Source organism: Gorilla gorilla, chromosome 4 (genome assembly GCF_029281585.2).
Source record: "Gorilla gorilla gorilla isolate KB3781 chromosome 4, NHGRI_mGorGor1-v2.1_pri, whole genome shotgun sequence".
NCBI classification, from domain to species: Eukaryota; Metazoa; Chordata; class Mammalia; order Primates; family Hominidae; genus Gorilla; species Gorilla gorilla.
Genome location: NC_073228.2, coordinates 28,780,273 through 28,802,420, shown reverse-complemented (window position 1 = coordinate 28,802,420; position 22,148 = coordinate 28,780,273). Strand labels below are relative to the sequence as shown.

The window sequence follows — 22,148 nt, the reverse complement described above, 5'->3', positions numbered from 1 at the left end:
AATGTTAATTTAATCTGACAGAACTATCTCAAAAATTTTTACAGTACAATTGCGTAGTAAGACTAGCGCTATAAGGTAGGAACATATGTGTCCCTGTAGAGCTGTCATTGGTGTTTGTATGAGATGATGATGTACAAGGCATTGTTGCTATAGCCGACTCCTTCAAAATAACCCAGTAAGACAAAAGTTAAGTTGTTGTTTGCTCATTGTTAAATGTAGCTGAAACATGAAATGTGCATATAATAATGGTTATTCGTTCATTAGACAAGTATTTATTGAGCAGGTACTATATGCCAGGCACTGTTCAAAGCACTTAAGTATCATCATTAATAAACAAAACAAAGATTCCCATTCTCATGTAGTTTACGTTATTGTTGGGAAAAGTAATGTTAGTAAGTAACGTTACCCAGGCTGGTAATTTATAAGTAATTTATATACTATGCTAGAAGGTGGTGTATGCTATGGAAAAAAGAAAAGGGGGATCATGAATATCTGAAGGAAGATAATAGAAACGTTGTTGAAGCCAAGCATATTATTTTAGTGATATCTGTTAAGCATTAAGAAAGCAAAACAGTGAGGAGGAGGAGGATCGTGCCAAACGGATTATGAAATCTAAGTAGGACCAGTCTGGAATTTAGTTCTACATTGAGCATCATGTGCAGGGCACTCTGATTTACTCTGAAGTGGTAGAATAATGAAAGATGAATCGGGCATTTCCTCTTGTTCTCAAGAACCTACTACAATCAGTGAAGGAAGGCAGACATGTAAACACCTACCTGAATAACACAAATTCTAAACAGCAGTATATATTTATGTGGTTGCTGAGAAGGAGAAGCAATTAATTCTGACTGGGAGATTGATTAGGAAAGCAAGGAAAGTGCAGCCTAAGCAAAGTTTTGGCAAAGGGAAAGATAAGTTTGACGCAGTTTGACCAAGCCTTTTTATCAGAAAATGATATACAAATGGAAAAGATCCAAATGACTGTGAGGAAGAGTACAACTAGGTACAACTAGAAGAACAAAGGGAAACCCCTAACAGAAGTTTGTGTCTCCTGGCTGATCTTTCCAATATTTGTCTCATATGCCTTTAAATAATCTATTTGAAAGGAGAAGAATTTTGAAAATGATGAAGCAAAGAGAAACTAAAAGAGGACTAGGGACAATGATTAATAAGAAAAAAAGGCAGTGGAAAATGATAGATTCAGATAACACCAACCATAATTGTAGTCCCAGATTAAAGCCATAGTTCCCCATTTACTGATTGGAAAGCTGTCTAAGCCCAACATCAGGACCCCAGAGCTATTGCATTTGATATTGAATATCACTGCTTTTTTTTTTTTTAAGGTCATTGTACCTCTATTTGGATTTTTGAAGGAATGAACTATTCACTCAGTTCAGTGATGGCAATGTTTGTCTTTTTCTTCTAGTGTCATTTGTCTGAAATTGAGAAATGTGCTCATGCCAAAGCATATTTACTATATTTCTTGGTTTTGTGAAATAAATCAAGGCGATAGAATAGTGATGTTCATCTTCCTAGGTATTTCAATAGTAAAGATTAGCTTAACTTGGCCGGGCGTGGTGGCTCACGCCTGTAATCCCAGCACTTTGGGAGGCCGAGGCGGGCGGATCACGAGGTCAGGAGATCGAGACCATCCTGGCTAACATGGTGAAACCCCGTCTCTACTAAAAATACAAAAAATTAGCCGGGCGTGGTGGCGGGCGCCTGTAGTCCCAGCTACTCGGGAGGCTGAGGCAGGAGAATGGCGTGAACCCGGGAGTCGGAGCTTGCAGTGAGCTGAGATTGCGCCACTGCACTCCAGCCTGGGCGACAGAGCCAGACTCCGTCTCAAAAAAAATAAAAGATTAGCTTAACTTGTTAAAACCACACTAAATATTGATATTTTACAAACCACCAGCTTTTATTTAAATATAGGAAGTTAAACGTGAGAAACTAAACCTGTGGCTAAAAGTACTTGCCAGAAGATTTTTTGATACAAAAATTAAAATGAATTACATGACTATTATTTAATTGGAATATGTTCTCCACAGTATAAGGTCTCTCATAGTTTAATCTTTAAAATATTAGATGAGTATAATTTTTTAAAAATATATCTGTATTAGGCTTCTTTCTTTTTAATTTTTATGGGTCATAGTATATGTATATATTTATAGGGTGGGTGAGATATTTTGATACAGGCATACAATGTGTAATAATCACATCAGAGTAAATGGCATAACCATCACCTCAAGCATTGATTATTTTTGTTGCAAATGTTCCAACTATTCTCTCTTAGTTATTTTTAAATGTACAATATTGTACATTTTGTTGTACAAAATTATTGTTGACTATAGCCCACCCTGTTTTGCTGTCAAATACTAGATCTTATTCATTCTGTCAAACTGTATTTTTGTACCTTTTGACCATCCCCACTACCCCCACCCCAGCGACCCTTCCCAGCCTCTGGTAACCATCATTCTACTCTCTGTCTCCATGAGTTCGGTTATTTTAATTTTTAGCTCTCACATATGACTGAGAACATACAAAGTTTGTCTTTCTGTGCCTGGCTTATTTCACTTAACATAATGACCTCTGGTTCTATCCATGTTGCTGGCAATGACAGGATCTTACTCTTTTTTATGTCTGAATAGTACTTCATTGTGTGTATGTACCACATTTTTTTTACCTAGTCATCTGTTTTTTGTTTTGTTGTGTTTTGTTTTTTTGGAAGGAGTCTCGCTCTGTTGCCCAGGCTGGAGTGCAGTGGCGCAATTACCCAGTCTTCTGTTGACGGACACTTAGGTTTCTTCCAAATATTGGCTATCGTGAATAGTGCTGCAACAGACATGGAACTGCAGATACTAATTTTCCTTCTTTGGGGTATATACCTAGCAATGGATCATATAGTAGTACTATTTTCAATTTTTTGAGTAACCTCTGTACCGTTTTCTGTAGTGGCTGACCTAATTTACATTCCTACCGACAGTGAACAAGGGTTCCCTTTTCTCCACATCTTTGCCAGCATTCATTATTGCTTGTCTCTTGGATAAAAGTCATTTGATAATATCTCGCTGAAGTTTTGATTTGCATTTCTCTGATGTCAGTGATGTTGAGCACCTTTTCATATGCCTGTTTGCCGTTTGTATGTCTTGTGAGAAATGTCTATTTTTGCCCATTTTAAAATTGTGTTACTAGATTTTTTTCCTATAGAGTTATTTGAGCTCCTTATATATTCTGCTTATTAATCCCTTGACAGATGGATAGTTTGCACATATTTTCTCCCATTCTGTCGGTTGTCTCTTCACTTTGTTGATTGTTTCCTCCCTTGTACAAAGCTTTTTAACTTGATATGATCCTATTTGTTCATTTTTGTTTTGGCTGCCTGCGCTTTTAGAGTATTACCCAAGAAACCTTTGCCCAGACCAGGGTTCTGAAAAATTTCTTCAGTGTTTTACTTTAACAGTTTCATAGTTTGGGGTCTTAAACTTAAGTTTTTAATCCATTTTTATTTGATTTTTGGTTTTGGGTTTTTTTGACATAGGATCTCGCTCTGTCACCCAGGCTGGAATGCAGTGGCACAATTATGGCTCACTGCAGCTTTGACCTCCCTGGACCTCAACCTCAAGTGATTCTCCCACCTCAGACCTCGAGTAGCTGGGACTATAGGTGTGTGCCACCCACGCCCGACTAATTTTTGGTTTGAGGGTTTTTGTTGTTGTTGTTGTTGTTGTTTTTGGTAGAGACAGGATTTCACCATGTTATCCAGGCTGGTCTCAAACTCCTGGGCTCAAGCAGTCAACCTGCCTCGGTCTCCCAAAGTGCTGGGATTACAAGCGTGAGCACTGTGCCTGCTGCTTGGGATGGCTTTGGCTATTTGGGGTCTTTTGTGGTTTCATATAAATTTTAGGATTAGTTTTTCTATTTCTATAAAGAATGTGATTATTATTTTGATAGGATTGCTTTGAATCTGTAGATTGCTTTGGGTAGTATGGACATTTTAACAATATTGATTGATTCCAGTCAATGAACATGAAATGTCTTTCCATTCCTTTGTGTCCTCTTTAATTTCTTACATTATTGTTTTACAGTTGTAGAGATCTTTCACTATTCTACTTAAATGTATTCCTAGTTATATTATTTGTGGCTATCATAAATGAGATTACTTTCTTGATTTCTTTTTCATCTTGGTGGCTGTTGGCATATAGAAATGCTACTGTGGTATGAATGTTGATTTTGTATCCTGCTACTTTACTGAATTTGTTTATTCTGTTTTTTTGTAAAATCTTTGGGTTTTTTAAAATATAAGATCATATCATCTGCAAACAAGGATAATTTGACTTCTTTCTTTCCAGTTTGGATGCCCTATATTTCTTTCTCTTGTCTGATTGCTCTAGCTGGGACTTCCAGAACTATGTTGAATAACCATTGTGAAAGTGGGCATCCTTGTCTTGTTCTAGTTCTTGGAGGAAAGGCTTTTAGTTTTTCCCCATTCAGTATGATACTAGCTATGAGTCTGTCGTATATGTCTTTTATTGTGTTTAGGTATGTTCCTTCTGTACCCAGTTTTTTTAGGATTTTTATCATGAAGGGATGTTGAACTTTAGCAAATGCTTTTTCAGCATGAATTGAAATGATTGTATTATTTTTGTCCTTCATTCTATTGATATGGTGTAGCACATTGATTGATTTGTGTGTGTTGAACCATCCTTGCATCCCTGGGTTAAATCCCACTTGGTCATGATGAATGATCTTTTTAATGTGCTGTTGAATTTGTTTTGCTAGTATTTTGTTGAGGATTTTTGCATCAGTGTTCATCAGGAATATTGGCCTGTGGTTTTCTTGTTTTCATGGGTCTTCATTTGGTTTTAGAATCAGTGTAATCTAGCATCATAGAATGAGTTTGGAAATACTCTCCTCCTCTACTTTTTTGAATAGTTTGAGTAGGATTGGGAATAGTTTTTTTTTTTTTTTTTTTTTTTTTTTTTTTTTTTTTTGAGACAAAGTCTCACTCTGTCCCCCAGGCTGGAGTGCAGTGGCACTATCTCGGCTCAGTGCAAGCTCCACCTCCCGGGTTCACACCATTCTCCTGCCTCAGCCTCCCGAGTAGCTAGGACTACAGGCGCCCGGCTAATTTTTTGTATTTTTAGTAGAGACGAGGTTTCACCATGTTAGGATGGTCTTGATCTCCTGACCTTGTTTATGATCCGCCTGCCTCGGCCTCCCAAAGTGCTGGGATTACAGGCGTGAGCCACCGCGCCCGGCCGGCAGTAGTTCTTTTTTAAATGTTTGGTAGAATCCAGCAGTGATGCCATTGGATCCTGGGCTTTTCTTTGCTGGGAGACTTTTTATTATGGTTTTGATCTCATTACTTTGTCTATTCAAGTTTTGCATTTCTTCATAGTTCAGTCTTGGTAAGTTGTGTATGTTGAGGAATTTATCCATTTCTTCAAGGTTTTCCAATTGATTGGTATATAGTTGCTCATAGTAGTCTCTAATGATCCTTTGAATTTCTGTGGTATCAGTTGTAATGTCGTTTTCATCTCTGATTTCAATTTATTTGGGTCTTCTCTCTTTTTTTCTTAGTCTGGCTAAAAGTTTGTCAATTTTATCTTCTCCAAAAAAACTTTGCATTTCGTTGATCTTTTGTATTTTTTGTTTCAATTTCATTTATTTCTGCTCTAATCTTTATTTCTTTCCTTCTACTAAGTTTGGGTTTAGTTTACTGTTTACTTTGTTCTTTAAGAAGCATCATTAAGTTGTTTATTTGACTTTTCTTTTCTTTTTTTTTTTTTTTTTTTTTTGAGACAGTCTCACTCTGTTGCCCTGGCTGGAGTGCAGTGGTGTGATCCCAGCTCATTGCAACCTCTTTCCCCCAGGTTCAAGCGATTCTCCTGCCTTAGCCTCCCGAGTAGCTGGGATTACAAATGCCCACCACCATGCCTGGCTAATTTTTATATTTTTATTAGAGGCAGAGTTTCACCATGTTGGCCAGGCTGGTCTCAAACTCCTGACCTCAAGTGATCCACCTGCCTTGGCCTCCCAAAGTGCTAGGATTACAGGCATGAGCCACTGCTCCCGGCCTCTGCCTTTTTTATGTAGACACTTATTGCTGTAAACTTTCCTCTTAATACTGCTTTCACTGTATCCTATAGGTGTTCCATACTAGTTGTGTTTCCATTTTAATTTGTTTCGAGAAATCTGTTAATTTCCTTCTTAACTTCTTCATTGACCCACTGATCATGAGGAGCATATTGTTTAATTTCCATGTGTTTGTATAGTATCCAGAGTTCCTCTTGTTACTCATGTCTAGTTTTATTCCATTGTGGTCATAGAAGATAATTCATATGATTTTCTTTTAATTCTTTAATACTTGTTCTGTGACCTAACATATGGTCTGCCCTTGAGAATGATCCATGTGCTGAAAAGAAGAATTGTCTATTCTGCAGCCATTGGATGAAATGTTCTATAAATATCTATTAGATCCATTTGGTCTATAATGCAGATTAAGTCGAATGTTTCTTCTGATTTTCTGTCTGGATGATCTGTCCAATGCTGACAGTGGGGTGTTGAGGTCTCCAGCTATTATTGTATTCAAGTCTGTCTATCTCTTTAGCTCTAATAATAATTGGGTGCTCCAGTGTTAGGTGCATATGTATTTGGGTGCTCCAGTGTTGGGTGCATATATATTTACAGTTGTTATATCCTCTTGCTGAATTGAACCCTTTATCATTATGTAGTGACCTTCTCTGTCTCTTTTTATAATTTTTGTCTTGAAATCTATTTTGTCTGATATAACTATAGCTACTCCTATTCTTTTTTTATTTCCATTTACATGGAATATCTTTTTTATCCCTTTATTTTCAGTCTGTATATGTCTTTGTAGGTTAAGTGTGTTTCTTGTAGGCCACAGATAATTGGGTCTTGTTTTTTGTTTTTTGTTTGGTTGGTTGGTTGGTATTTTTTTTTTTTTTTGGTCCATTCAGCCACGCTGTGTCTTTTGATTGCAGAGTTTATTCCATTTACGTTCAAGGTTGTTATTGATGAGGAAAGACTTACTCCTGCCATTTTGTTATTTTTCTTCTCATTGTTTTGCGTTCTTCTTTCTTTCCTTCCTGCCGTCCTTGTTGTGAACGTGATTTTTTTCTGGCAGTATGTTTTAATTTCTTGCTTTTTATTTTTTGTGTATCTGTTGTTGGCTTTTTGGTTTGAGATTACCTAGAAGCTTGCATATAACATCTGGTTTCGGTTTTTGTTTTTGAGATAGGGTCTCACTTTGTTACCCAGGGTGGAGTGCAGTGGCGTGATCTTAGCTCACTGCAACCCCCACCTCCTGGGCTCAAGTGATCCTCCCACCTCAGCCTCTCTAGTAACTGAGATAACAGGTGCACACCACCATGCTCAGCTAATTTTTTGTAGTGTTTTGTAGAGATGGGGTTTTGCCATGTTGCCCAGGCTGGTCTTGAGCTCCTAAGCTCAAGCAGTCCACCTGCCCTGGCCTCCCAAAGTGCTGGGATTACAGGCGTGAGCCACCGCACCCAGCCACAGGTAACATCTTATAACCCATTTATTTCAAACTGATAACAACTTAACACTGATTGCAAAAACAAACCAACTAATAAGCAAAGAGAAAACTAATAAAAACTCTCTACACTTTAACTTCATCTCCCCTGCTTTTTAACTTTTTATTGTTTCTATTTATATCTTATACTATCTATGTCTTGAAAAGTAGTTATTATATTTGATAGGTTCAACTTTTAGGCTTTCTACTCAAGATATGAGTAGTTTATAAATCACAATTACAGTGGTCTGTGAACTATACTGTTACAGTGAGTTTTGTACCTAAGATAATTTCTTATTGCTCATTAATGTCCGTTTCTTTCAGATTGAAGAACTCTGTTTAGCATTTCTTGTAGCACAGGTCTGGTGTTAATTAAATCTCTTAGCTTTTGTTTGTCTGGGAAAGCCTTTGTTTCTCCTTCATGTTTGAAGGATGTTTTCCCTGGATACGCTATTCTACAATAGAATTTTTTTTCTCATCAGCACTTTAAATATGTCATGCCATTCTTTACTGGCCTGTAAGGTTTCCACTGAGAAGTCTGTTGCCAAATGTAGTGGAGCTCCTTTGTATGTTGTTTCTTTTCTTTTGTTCCTTTTAGGATCCTTTCTTTATCCTTCACCTTTGGGAAAGTATCTTGAGATAGTCTTATTTGGGTTAAATCTGCTTGGTGTTCTATTAGCTTCTTTTACTTGAATATTAATATATTTCTCTTAGTTCTCTGTTATTCTCCCTTTGAATAAACATTCTACCCCAGTCTCTGTCTCCTCTTTAATGCCCAAGGCAGGTCCAGAAATGCTGTCCAGGAGCCAGGGCCTGGAGTCAGGAACCTTGAAATCTACTTGGTGTTCCATGCTAGTGCAGTGGAGCGGGCACCAAAGCCACAAGATAAAGTCCTTCCCACTCTTCCTTCACCTTCCCTCGTGTAGAAGGAGTCTCAACACCCCAGGCCCATGGCAAGTACTGCCTGGCTACTGCTCATGTTCACTCAAGGCCCAAGAGCTCTTCATTCAGCTTGTGGTGAATGCTGCTAGGCCTGGGTCTCTCCCTTCAGGGTAGGTGGCTCCCCTATGGTCCAAGGCAGGTCCAGAAATGCCATCCAGGAGCCAAGGCCTGGAATTGGGGAACCCAGAAGCCCTCTTGGTGCTTTACCCCCATGGCCAAGCTGGTACCCTATCTATAAAAGAAAGCCCCCTTCACTCCTGCCTCTCTTTTCCTCAAGCAGGAGTCCTCCGTCAAACAGGGAATACACAGAGTCACACCTAAGGTCAGCATGGCCCTGGGTCTCATCCAAGGCCTGTGGCAAGTGCTGTGTGAGTACTGCTGATGTTGATTCAAGGCTCAAGGGCTCTATAATCAACAAATAATGAATCCTGCCAGTACTGGGTCCTTCCTTTCAAGGTAGGAGGTTCCCTTCTGGCATGGGGTGTGTCTAGAAAAGTCTTCTGGGAGCTAGGGCCCGAAATAGGGGCCCCAGAACTCTTCCTGCGGCCCTATTCTACTGTGGCTAAGCTGGTATCCAAGTTCCAAGACAAAGTCCTCTTTACTGTCTCCTCTCTTCTCCTCAGGTGGAAGGAAGGCATCTCCCAGAGCTGTGAGCTGCACTGCTTGGGGTTAGTGGAGGGGTGACGTTAGCACTCCCTTGGCCACCCCAGCTGGTGTCTCACTAGGTCACCTGCACCCAAAGTTTTAATATGATGTTAAAACCAGGTACTAGGATTGCTCACCTGATTTTTGGGTCTTATGAAGGTGCTTTCTTATGTGAATAGTTGTTCAGTTTGGTGTTCCTGCAGGGGAACAGGGAAACAATCGTTGGAGGGTATTATTTGACTATCTTGTTCCACCTTCCCTCGTAGGCTTTTTTCCCTTAATACAGCATTTTGCTGCACTCCATTTTATACATTTCTATTATCATTTTTACTCACTATTAATGAAAAATACATTCTCTTTTAATTAAAACGTGTCAAACCATTTTAATGTGAGCCATTTTAATAAACGAACTCTCCTAGAACCTTGCTTTGAAATTATATACTGTGCCATTAATATTGCCATAATGGTAACCAGAAATTTCTGTCGCTCACCTAGCTGTTAAGATTTTATTTGAATTTTGCTTTAATGTGAATAGAAGATACTTATTTCCATTAATCTTCTTTTCAAATTACTCTTCAGTTTATCAGCTTAAAAAGTACCCTATAATTATTTTTATTTTCATATGAAAAATAGTGTTTTGGGAGCTTTTGTTTGTTTTTTCATTTTGTTTCTTACTGCAGAAAATATTTCAAGCGCAGAGAGCTGTGATTTATTAGTATATGATATACAGGGTACATTACTTTGCATTAGCAAGGTCACTATTACTGCTCTTTGAAGCCATAAAACAGAATTAAAAGAAAGTGACGAAGATGAATAAGGAATAAAAAATAAGCTTTTAAAAAGAGATTTAAATCTGTTTAGCTTTAAAGTGGGAAGGAAGGAGGCACTCACTGTACTGAGAGTCAGGATACCTGGCTTCATGGGCTGCTCTACTGCCAGTGACTGAATCACTTTAGACAAGTCACTCCACTGTTTCCTAATCATAAAATGAGAGGATTTGAATAGATCAGGAGTCAGCAACTTTTTTATTAAAAGGCAGCTAGTAAGTATTTTAGGCTTTGCAGGCCACATGGCCTATATCACTACTTAGCTCTGATATAAATGATACTGTATTTAAATGAATAAGCAGGGTTCTGTTCAAGTAAAACTTTATTAACAAAAACAGGTAGCAGGCCATATTTGGTTCCCAGATTATCATTTGCTGGTGTTTATACTAGGTGATCTTTTAAGATTTCTCATCTGGGTGCGATGGCCCACGCCTGTAGTCCCAGCACTTTGGGAGACCAAGGTGGGCCGATTGCTTTGAGCTCAAGAGTTCAAGACCAGCCTGGGCAACACAGCGAAACCTTGTCTCTACAAAAAATTAGCCAGGAGTTGTGGTGCACGCCTACTCGGAAGGCTAAGGTAGAATCGCTTGAACCTGGGAAGCAGAGGTTGCAGTGAGTCAAGATCACACCACTGCACTCTAGCCTGGGTGACAAAATGAGACCCTGTCTCAAAAAAAAAAAAAATTCTTTTGCATCTACATTCTGTGATATTGCTTTATTATCAACATCACGTATATGAAAGGGACTGGTGTTCAATTCTTTTCTATCCTGTATCATTTAGGGGCCAGTCAGGAGACATAAACCACATACTTATTTTAACAGAGTAAGGGTTGAATTTGATAATATAAATAATTGTTGGCTGGTCACGGTGGCTTATGTCTGTAATCCCAGCACTTTGGGAGGCCAAGGTACAAGGATCATTTGAGGCCAGGGGTTCAAGACTAGCCTGGGCAATGTGGCAAGGCCCTATCTCTACAAAACAAATTGTTTTTAAATATTAGCCAGGTACAGTGGTGTGCGCCTGCCTCAGCCTCCCAGCTACTTCAGAGGCTGAGGCAGGAGTATGGCTTGAGCCCAGGAGATTGAGACTGCAGTGGGCTGTGATTGTGCCACTGTACTCCAGCCTGGGTGGCAGAGTGACTAGTTTATCTCAAAAAAGAAAAAAAAATCATTAACTAGGTTTAAAGAACTGAAAAGATAGTAAGAAAACCTTGAGGTATCATGGATTTAACAACTGCAGGAAGTAGTTACCACCTGTGGACCTGAGGAAACAAAAAGAGGCAAGAATTATTAAACTATACAAGATTGGAAGAAAGGCCTCACAAAGCTGACACCTACATCTCCATGAAGGGGATCCTGCTCAGCTGAGGCTAATACAAGGGCTCCAAGAAGGGTTCTGTGGAGATTAGACCCAGACCACTAAGAACAAGGCACTGGTCACCCAGTGCCAGTATCTGAAGACATGAGATGAGGTTAAAAACTGCAAACTAGATTCGACTGCTGCTCCTGGAATGAACTGCCAATGCTTGGCTGAACAAGTAAGACTAGGGTAATGCTGACAGGAACAGGAAGGGACAAATTATTTCTCCAGTAACCTTAACAATTAACAAAGTCCACCTTTTTGGCTAACCAGCATCCATACTCACCCTTCTATATTTATTTGAGCTTCCAAACTATACATGTTTGAAACTCCAAACATTTTCAGCACAACAAACTCTGTATTTTAACCTAACAAGATGGAAGTATCTTTCATGTAATTGAAGACATATTTACCTCTCCAAAATGAGGCTAGTTCCAACAGTCACTTTAACTATGTTTAGATGATATAACACTATCCATCTCTGGCTATGTTAATTATTCCTCAAACTCTGGCACAGTCCTATCTGAATGGTTTGTTATCTAAAAACTAAATTGGAAAGTTAATTTACATCAAAACTTGCATTTATAAAATAAGGGAAAGGAGGCGAGAAAAAGAATAAATTAGTATAACACACACACACATATATAACAAAAGCAAGGAACAAAATATGCATAGCTGCTATAGTCGTCATTTCTGTAGCTAGTTATGAAACTGAGATTGATTTTTTTTCTTTAAGAGACAAGAGTCTCACTCTGTCGCCCAGGCTGGAGTTCAGTGGTGCTCACTGCAGCCTCAAACTCCTGGGCTCAAGCAATTCTCTCACCTCAGCCTCCCAAGTAGCTAGCACTACGGATATGCACACTATACCCAATCAGTTGTTTTGTTTGTTTGTTTAATTTTCAGAGATGAGGTCTTGCTTTGATGCCCCGGCTGGTCTTAAAGTCCTGGCCTCAAGAGATCCTCCCACCTCAGCCTTCTTAGTAGCTGGGATTACAGGCGCAAGCCACCGCACCCAGCTGATATTTGTAACTTTTTTCATCTACTGCCTATCCCATGTGTCCTTTGCCCTAAGCCAGGACCACATCTAGTCGGGGTTCTTTCCCTGGTAGGATGTCCTAAGTCTTCATTCTTGATGGGTCTGAATCCCTAGTAGTCCTCTTTTTTTTTTTTTTTTTTTTTTTGGTAGCTACATAGATATCGATAAAGAATCAAACAAAAGAAAATAGACTTCGGTTAAAGCAGGAGGCATTGGATTAAACATAAGAAACAACTATGGGCCAGGGCCACCCCCTGAGTCTTGGCCTAAACTCCTCTCAACCCCCAAAAAAGAAAGAAAGAATTCATGGAAACATTAGAACAGCAATAGGGATGGTTTTGTCGTTGTCCCTAATGTTTTAAAATAAGACATTAGATACCTCTTCTGGGTAGTTTTAACTTCAGAATGCTGAGATAAAAATTTTTTTTAAATACTTTTGCTACTCTTTTACTCTCTCTGATGTAAAATGTGGCATCTAACTTCCCTTTCTTAGTTTAAGTTCCCTAAACTAGCTTTCAAATACTTATTTCTTTATAGAAATTATATCTACAATTTGGATAAATTCCTTTAGCTGGGTTTCCAGTAGACCTAGATAACTAAGACGGGAAATATAAAGCGTGTGTATTGTTAAGCACATTTTAATCGGCTCTTATCATAGTTGAGCACAGAGAAGAACATTAACGTTATTAAATGTAAAACTCTGTATATTAATAGTGATGAGCTGACTCTGAATTTTCAGCCTGCCAAGAAATCTTTTAAAAAGAGCTTTTACTGAAAATCTTGCTTATTTAAGATAGAAAAGTAGGATAATTATATATTATAACTAAATGAAGATCAAATAAAAGCAGAGATCTAGAGCAGACAGGACACATCCTGGCACTCTTTATGATAACTGGTCCAAAGTGTCAGTAAAACAATTGGGCATTTCAGAGTTATAAAAGTTGGTTCAAACACTTAATTATAAAAATGTCTTTTGAAGCTTAAAGTACCATAAAATGTGCCAATTATATTTCACAGAATATCACTTTGATTTCTCTGTAAATCAAATCTGAGTTGTTTATTTTTTGTTGTATTTATTCTTGAAATTAGCTGATTCTACCTTTTAAACCAAAGAAAGCTAGTGTAATCTACCATGTTATAGAACAGGAAAGAATTTTCCTCTGCCTTTGTAGATGTAATACAAAAGAAAGTCAGCAAGCCTGTTCTTGAAACCATACTTTACCCAAACAGCCCTTGGTCCCCTTTCAACAAATTAATTTAATAAGCATTTTTGAGTACCTATTTTATGCCAGGCATAATGCATTTATTGAGAATAGAATGTAAATAAGACATAGTCCCTGCTCATGTAGAGCTATTAGAATTCTACAGCCTAAGCCATACTCAGATGTTGAAAGATCAACAGGTATATCACTCTGCTATTGGTACAATAATGCTGTGTAACAAACTATACAAAAATATAGCAGCTCAACATAATCATTTATTTGTACCCACTCATCTCAGGTTAACTATGGATTGATTGGTCTAGGCAGTTTGGTTAGGTTTGGCTCCAAGCTGGAGACTGGCTCCAGATCTACCTTATTCTATCCTCCTTGGACCAGTGGGCTAACTGGACATATTCTTTCATAATGTTGGCAGAACCAAAAAAGACAAGCCCAGTTCTACAAACACATTTTAAATCCTTCCTTGTATCACATCTACTAATATACCATTAGTTAAAGCAAGTCAAATGATCAAACCCAAATTCAGGGGCAGGGAAGTGTACTCAACCTCTAATGGGAATTACTGCAAAATGGGATTGAGGGTCTGGTGGTGAGAACTGCAAAGACAGATGAGAAAGAGCATGTATATAGGAAAGGCTGAAGAACTGGGGGCAGTATTTCAGTTTGCTCCAGGCATGTTTTGGGGAGCAGCAAATGCAGAGATAACCAGTAGCTCCCTTCCACTGCCTTTTTTGGACTATTATGACCAAGCAAAATGCCAGTGTCACCAGAGTGTTTCACCTCGCCTTTGCAAGGAGAAACTGGGTTATCATTGTGTCTTGAATGTGGAGAACTTGGATTGAAAGCTTCATTGTAATATTAAAGTTATTTAATTGAGTAATTTGGGGAGATGGTATAAAGTTAAAAGATTTCTCAACTTTTTGTGTTGAGAAACTACCTATTTTTACAGTATGTATATGGAAAGTAAGCTGCTAATAGTGTGTGTGGCTTGCTGGCATTGGAGAGGCACAGGAAAAGAGCAAAGAAGTCATTACCAGCCTGGGCAACAAAGAGAGACCCTGTCTCTACAAATAGTAATTTTAAAAAATTAGCTGAGCGTGGTGATGCATGCCTGTAGTTCCAGCTACTTGGGAGTCTGAAGTGGGAGGAGACCCTGAGCCTGGGAGGTCAAGGCTGCAGTGAGCCATGACTGCACCACTGCACTCTAATCTGGGCGACAGAGTGAGACTTCGTCTCAAAAAAAAGAAACTCATTACCTTCTCCTGTTGCCAGCATCACTCCCAAATATATTTACCATACTCTAAATGTCATGATATCAAGAGTTTACTCTGTTACAATAGTCGCAACAGTTTCTGAGCTCTGTGTAGTCCTTGTGCAGAGGAAGATTTTTGGTGAAAGCTTCTGCTTAGAATCAGTTACAGGTTGAGTATTCCTAATCTGAAATGCTCCAGATTCATAAGTTTTTGAGTGCTGACCTGATGCTCAAAGGAAATGCTCATTGGAGCATTTCATATTTCAGATTTTTGGATTATGAATGCTGAACCAGTAAGTATAATGTAAACATTTCAGAATCTCCCACAAAATTCAAAATTTAAAACACTTCTAGTCCCAGGTATTTCAGGGAAGGGATACTCAACCTATATCAGTCTTCTTAATCAACTGACTTGTCTCCCTGGGCCAGTGGTATGGCCTCTGTTTGGGATTGATTACCCATTTTCAGAGCTGCTGTGGAATACATATGAATTGGAATCTATATCTCTGAAAAGTAGGATATCCTAATACAAAGGACTCATATAATGACTAATGTTTTGTAACTACTTAGTAAGTGTTTTAGGTAATATTTATGTTCAAAGTATCCAGGAAAGGAAGGGAGATGATGCTTGTAGTAGTAGTTTTAGTAAAATTAGGGGAATAGTTGTGCTCAGACTCTCCTAATATTATTATCTTAATATGGGAGAGGCCAAAAATTACCCATAGGGATTCTTAGCAAAGACACAGAAATCTTCCAAGCATCTCTCCAGGCAAGAAGCCCATGCATTTCTCTTAAGAGACTAGACAGAATGTCTTCATTGTTACACTTTCTGTTTTTTTTTTTGTTTCCCTTTAAAATAAAAGCCATAATTCAAGAAAAGCATGTTGCACACTACCCAGCACATTATAGGTGTTTAATAAATACATGTTCATTCCTTTTAGTTCTTTTCACCTTAGTAATAAACTTTTAAAAAGATTATTCCTTCTTCTTTTTGATATAAGCAGAAGAATCATCTGTACCATCAAGAGAAAGAGAGGGTAAGAGGTAGAGAAATAGAACCATATTGCTAATAACAAGAGTTATGCGAAGTTGAAATATGGTGTATCAAGAGATAGTGACATGTTCAGGCATAAGCTATACAACTACATTGAAAGAGATAACAGAGTTGAGCATTGCACAGGTGTTGGATGGGATAGCCCTTAAGGTCCATTCCATTCCTGTAATTTTAATAAAATATTAATAAAATTTTAATAAATTTCTAATAAAATATTCTTTTGACTGCTATCTGCTACATTCTTTAGTAAAATGTTTCCTTGCTCATCTTTTTTCTTTCCTATACACTGATTAGAAACTATGGTAAAAGTATTGTTACGGCACAGTGCTGACATTTTTTTACTAACAATTTTGTTATATTTGTTAAATGAATGAACAGATTAACAAATGAATATCAGTACCCAATGTCAATCATCATAAACAACTTATATATGAGGTTGGAGATGTAAGTTTACTTACTGTCATAATTCTTGTTTCCTTATGCTGAGGGAATTCTGAGCTGTCTCCCCTTCCTTTTTTGCTTCTTAGTTTATATTGAAGAGCTTATTTATAATCAGCTATTTGGTAAGGTAGTATATATCATTGGTGGCAAAATTGGATTTCTTGATTAAAATTTTGGATTATAAAGTTTTTGAGGCAAATGACCATGTAATCTCAACACATCATACAATACAGAAATATACTCCCCAAGTATTTGGTGGCAAAACATTTGAGGCCCAGCAGCCATAAAAAGATAATCTTAGGGGTTTTTTTCCCCTCTCACCAACTCAAACCAGTTGTTAGTAATAAGTTGGTAGCTGATATTTTCTTCCTTTTTTTGTGGTGTTGTTGTTGTTGTTGTTGTTTGAAACAGGGTCTCTCTGTTGCCAAGGCTGTAGTGCAATGGCATGATCATGGCTGGCTGCAGCCTTGACCTCCCAGCCTCAATCAATCCTCCCATCTGAGCCTCCTGAGTAGCTGGGACTACAGGCGCACACCACCACGCCTGGCTAATTTTTTTGTGCATTTTTTGTGGAGACATGGTTTCGCCATGTTGCCCAGGCTGGTCTTGAACTCCTGGGCTCAAGCGATCCACTCTCCTCAGCCTCCCAAAGTCCTGGGATTACTAGCATGAACCACTGGTAGCTAATATTTTCAAACAATAAAATGGATACTCTAGTATTTCTTATAATTTGAAACATTTTTGTAAAATGAATTTTTTCTTTCACTCAGTTTTTAGTAAAAACCCATTTACTATTTCTTTTGATAACAAAGAAACTTCCTTTTTGTTACTGTCTCTGCAGCTTTCATGATCCAGACATTCAGAGGCAAGATGGCATTTTAAGCTTTTGGACTAGCATTTTGTTTTTCATTTTAAATCTCAAATCTACCATTATCTATTTCTTTTATGAAGTAAGGGTTTATGTTTATTTGCTTAGTTTGTTTTGCTTTTTGAATAGGAAATATTTAATCCCTCTGTTTAAGGTTATAGAACCTCTTAGCAAGCACAGGTTTATTATGTACTGTCTTAAAGTAGCAAGTGAAATGAAGGGTTAATATTTTTTACAAACCACTTATTTGGATTTTTAAAGGCATAAAATACATGTATTTTATATATATTACATATTTTGCATATATATTTTTTGCTGGAGTAAGCCCTGATTCCAAAGTTCTGGAGATACAGACTAGCTGAAAGACATTTTCTGAACTTAAATATTCTAACTAAACTTTTCTTTCTTGTCAGCCACCAGCTCTGCCCACTTGGAAGACCTTGCTTACCTGGATGAGCAGAGACATACACCTTTGAGAACTTCTCTACGAATGCCAAGACAGAGCATGGGTGGTGCTCGCACACAGCAGGATTTAAGAGGTTAGAACCACAGAAGGGCTTTAAGGATGCCCGGGAACAGATGGAAATGGGCAAAAGCCAAAAAGTTGCTTTGTCTCCTATTCCAATACTTATTTAAACCTCCCTTAAGAAGTGAAATGATCCGTTTTAGCATGTGACCAGTTCATTTCTGCTGAGTCTAGAGAAAGATAAACACAAATACATTGTACTCCTCATAGACAGGCATTGTGTAATTATCAACATTTGGAAGCATTAGTTCCTCGAAATTCTGAAAGAAAACAGATGTAAAGAGGCTGTGGTAATGGGGGAAATAACCTTTCTAAGATCTTGGATTTCAGAAGTGACTGCGGACCAGATTCAGTCCTAGCCGTATTGCAGGTGAACTATGCTGATCATAATGTATAGGTTGAGCATCCCTAATCTGAAAATCCAAAATGCAAAATGCTTTGAAATCCAAAACTTTCTGAGTGCCAACATGACACCACAAGTGGAAAATTCCACACCTAGCCTCATGTGATGGGTTGCAGTGAAAACTTTGTTTCACAAAATGTTGAGTAAAATTACCTTCAGGCTATGTGTATAAGCTGTGTATGAAACATATGAATTTCTTGTTTAGACCCAAATCCTATCTCCAAGATCTTTCATTATATATATGCAAATATTCCAAAGTCCAAAAAAATCTGAAATTCAAAACACTTCTGATCCCAAGCATTTTAAATAAGGGATACTCAGGCTGTATTTTGCTAGGGAATTTTTTTCATTTTTGTTTTAGTGGCCATTTCTAGTAACATGCAATATTTTATTATCTTGGTCTTTTAGAAAGTGCCTATAATCCTGGCCTAGCAAGAGCTACACAACCTATCCTTTTCTCACTCAGGTACCTGTTGCCTTACCTTCTTTGTGGCATGCTACATGCTTCTCCAAGCTGGCACCAGATCTTTTTAAAGACTGTCATTTTGTTACAGTGATGGTCTAGTTGAGGAGCCTCTTATTCGTATTTCTGTGCCTCTCGTTTGCTCAAAATGAACCAGACTGTCTCTGATAGCTTTTAACAGATAGTCTTATTTCTCTGGTATGTTAGCAATCTCTATCTCTACCACAAGTGTGTTTTTAATTTTATCTTACGGATTATTTTCATCTTTCTTTAGCTCTCTTCTTCACCCCTTGTCCTATTCCCTACTCTAAGCAGTATAGTGCAACGTGTACAATTCCCACAGGAAGGAATTTATACATGTCTGCTGTCCACTCTAGACATCATTATGCTAACAGTTTTTCAGTGATGGCTAAGCAAATAGGATTATAAAATAATTGATTGTATTGCAACAATTACCATACCTCCCATCAACAGCAGTTAGTTGATAGCCTCAGTCATACTTTTAGTTCCCAGTCCTTTTGTCCATCCTGCTTGCCAGTTCTTCAGTTTGTCATATACCAGTTGCATGGCATATGCAACTGTGTGTTTACAGTCCAGAAAATGGAAATATATCAAGCACTAGTTTAGACTGATTACATCTAAAGTCTGAATAAATTTGATCAAGAGACCAAATAATTGATTTGCGCCCCGACCAGAATGCACAGCTGTAATAAAGAAGATTGGACAGAACTACTGATCTATATGGACCTTCAGATTTGATTGAAAATCTGCCACATTGGCATCATCTTCCATCTCATTACTAAAAAACATACTGACATTGTTGACTTTATTTTCTGCTTTACTAATCATTGAATAATAGATGTTATACTACATAGAAAAGAAAATTATTTGACAGATTTCAGCAGTGAAATTTTTGGGAAACCTTTATATTGAGTTCTGTTGATATGTGACAGTACCTATCTGCTTGTAGTATCTGAAGATTTAATAAGGTCTTTAACAGATACATTCTGGTGAGCTTGATGTTTACAAATACCAGTTTTATCTGGAATGCAACAAAGATCTTTTCCATTGCATTGATCTTCAGCCAAAACATTCAGTGAAACAACAAAAGCACATTCAAAGATTTTCCCAAAGCTTACCTAAATCTTTAGGAAGGGCTCTGACTGAATATTGAATTTCTAAAAATACTAATTTCATATTCCTTGCAAATAATGTCTTAACTTATTGTTTACATTAATACTTAAGCTGGAGTTTGTCCATTGATGAAGATGCTATGATGTTAGTATTTCAGTTCCTTGAAGTCATCTTTATTTTTCAAGAGCTTTCCTTTTAGCAGTCTAAACGGTTAGAACATGCCATCCAGCTGGGTACATTGATCCATAAAAAGCAAGGTGTTTACTTAGCAGTGTAAAGTATACTAAAACTAGTAATAACTTTAATTCAGAATTTTCAGAATTTAGAGTCCCTGAACAATAATCCTCTCTCAAAAAGTAACATGTTATCTTAATTATTGTTTACAGATGAATTGTATGGCTTAGGATACAACTTAAAACACATTATCAAGAAAGGAAAGCAAACTTGGGCAGATAAACTTTCCTTATGTTTCTTCAGACCTGCTTGGCAAGCCTTTATAATATGTGATTATTATATCCACAATGTTGTACTTTATTTCAGAAAAAATCAGATTTGTTTTCCTGGAATAATTTTTAAAAACATGTCACATCATGCTTTCTAATTTTATTTAAAGGAATGTACAAATTACAGTCATATTTCAGTTTGACATATTTTTCTTCTGATTATGATTAAAATGAAACTACCCCCAAAAAAGTAATGAAATGATTGAAAATCTTTTTTAGTCTGCATTAAGGTATATCTTTCCACTTTAGAATAGAGGTGTATCTTTCATACATTTTAAAGGGTACTCTGACAAGTTCTGTGAAATAGGTTTTTTTTAACTTTTAAGTTTAGGGGTACATGTGCAGGTTTGTTATATAGGTATGAGTCATGGGGGTTTCTTGTACAGATTATTTCATCACCCAAGTATTAAGCCTAGTATCCATTCATTATTTTTCCCAATCTTCTCCCTCCTCCTACCTCCTCCCACCAGTAGGCCCCAGTGTTTGTTGTTCCCTTTTATGTGTCCATGCGTTCTCATCATTTAGCTCCCACTTATAAGTGAGAACATGCGGCATTTGGTTTTCTGTTCCTGCATTAGTTCACCAAGGATAACAGCCTCCAGCCTCATCCATGTTCCTGCAAAGAACATGATCTCGTTCTTTTTTATGGCTTCATGGTATTCCATGGTGTGTATGTACCACATTTTGTTTATCCAGTCTACCATCAATGGACATTGAAGTTGATTCCATGTCTTTGCTGTTGTGAACAGTGCTGCAGTCAACATACGTGTGCATGTGTCTTTATGATAACAATTTATATTCCTTCGAATATACCCAGTGATTTTACTGGATTGAATGGCAGTTCTATTTTTAGATCTTTGAGGAATTGCCACACTGTTTTCCACAGTGGTTGAACTGATTGTGGAAAACACTCCCACCAACTGTGTATAAGTGTTCCTTTTTCTCCACAGCTTCGCCAACATCTGTTATATTTTGGCATTTTATTAACAGCCTTTCAGACTGTTATGAGACGGTATCTCACTGTGCTTTTGATTTGCATTTCTCTAAAGATCAATGACACTGAGCTCTTTTTCTTTTTTTTTTTTAATTTTGCTTTAAGTTCTGGGATACATGTGCAGAACATGCAGGTTTGTTACATAGGTATACATGTGCCATGGTGGTTTGCTGCACCTATCTACCCGTCATCTAGGTTTTAAGCCCCGCATGGATTAGGTATTTATCCTAATGCTGTTCCCCCCCTTGCCCCGACATCCCCCAACAGGCCCCAGTATGTGATGTTCCCCTCCCTGTGTCTGTGTGTTCTGCCATTGAGCTCTTCTTCATAAGCTGGTTGGCTGCATGTATGTCTTCTTTTGAAAAGTGACTGCTCATATCCTTTGTCCATTTTTTTTAATAGGGTTATCTGTTTTTTCTTAACAAATTAATTTAAATTTAATTAATTAAATTTCTTAACTTAAAGTTCCTTGTAACTTAAAGTTCCTTGTAGATGCTGGGTATTAGACTTTTGTCAGAGACATCGTTTGCAAAATTTTCTCCCATTCTGTAGGTTGTCTGTTGACTCTGTTGATAGTATCTTTTGCTGTGCAGAAGCTCTTTAGTTTAATTGGATCCTGTTTGTCAGTTTTTGCTTTTGTTGGAATTGCTTTTGGTGGCTTCATCATGAAATCTTTGCCTATTTCTTTATCCAGAATGGTATTGCCTGGGTTGTCTTCCGGGTTTTTATAGTTTGGGGTTTTACATTTAAGTCTTTAATTCATCTTGAGTTAATTTTCTTATGTGGTGTAAGGAAGGGAGCCAGTTTCAGTCTTTGCATATGGCTAGCCAGTTATCCCAGCACCACTTATTAAATAGGGAGTCCTTTCCCTATTGCTTGTTTTTGTCAGTTTTATTGAAGACCGGGTAGTTGTAGGTTTGCAGTC

At 37.7% G+C, this 22,148-nt stretch overlaps 1 protein-coding gene across 12 annotated transcripts in view; it reads left to right on the top strand.

The window, feature by feature from the left end:
- TANC2 (tetratricopeptide repeat, ankyrin repeat and coiled-coil containing 2) overlaps nucleotides 1-22,148 on the top strand; it is a 473,014-nt gene that overhangs the window by 294,518 nt on the left and 156,348 nt on the right. For all 12 annotated transcript variants that reach the window (XM_055386907.2, XM_055386906.2, XM_055386905.2 and 9 more), the window contains one exon: nucleotides 17,614-17,739. In XM_055386907.2, the coding sequence (XP_055242882.2) occupies nucleotides 17,614-17,739 (126 nt within the window). The remainder of the gene's footprint in view (nucleotides 1-17,613; nucleotides 17,740-22,148) is intronic.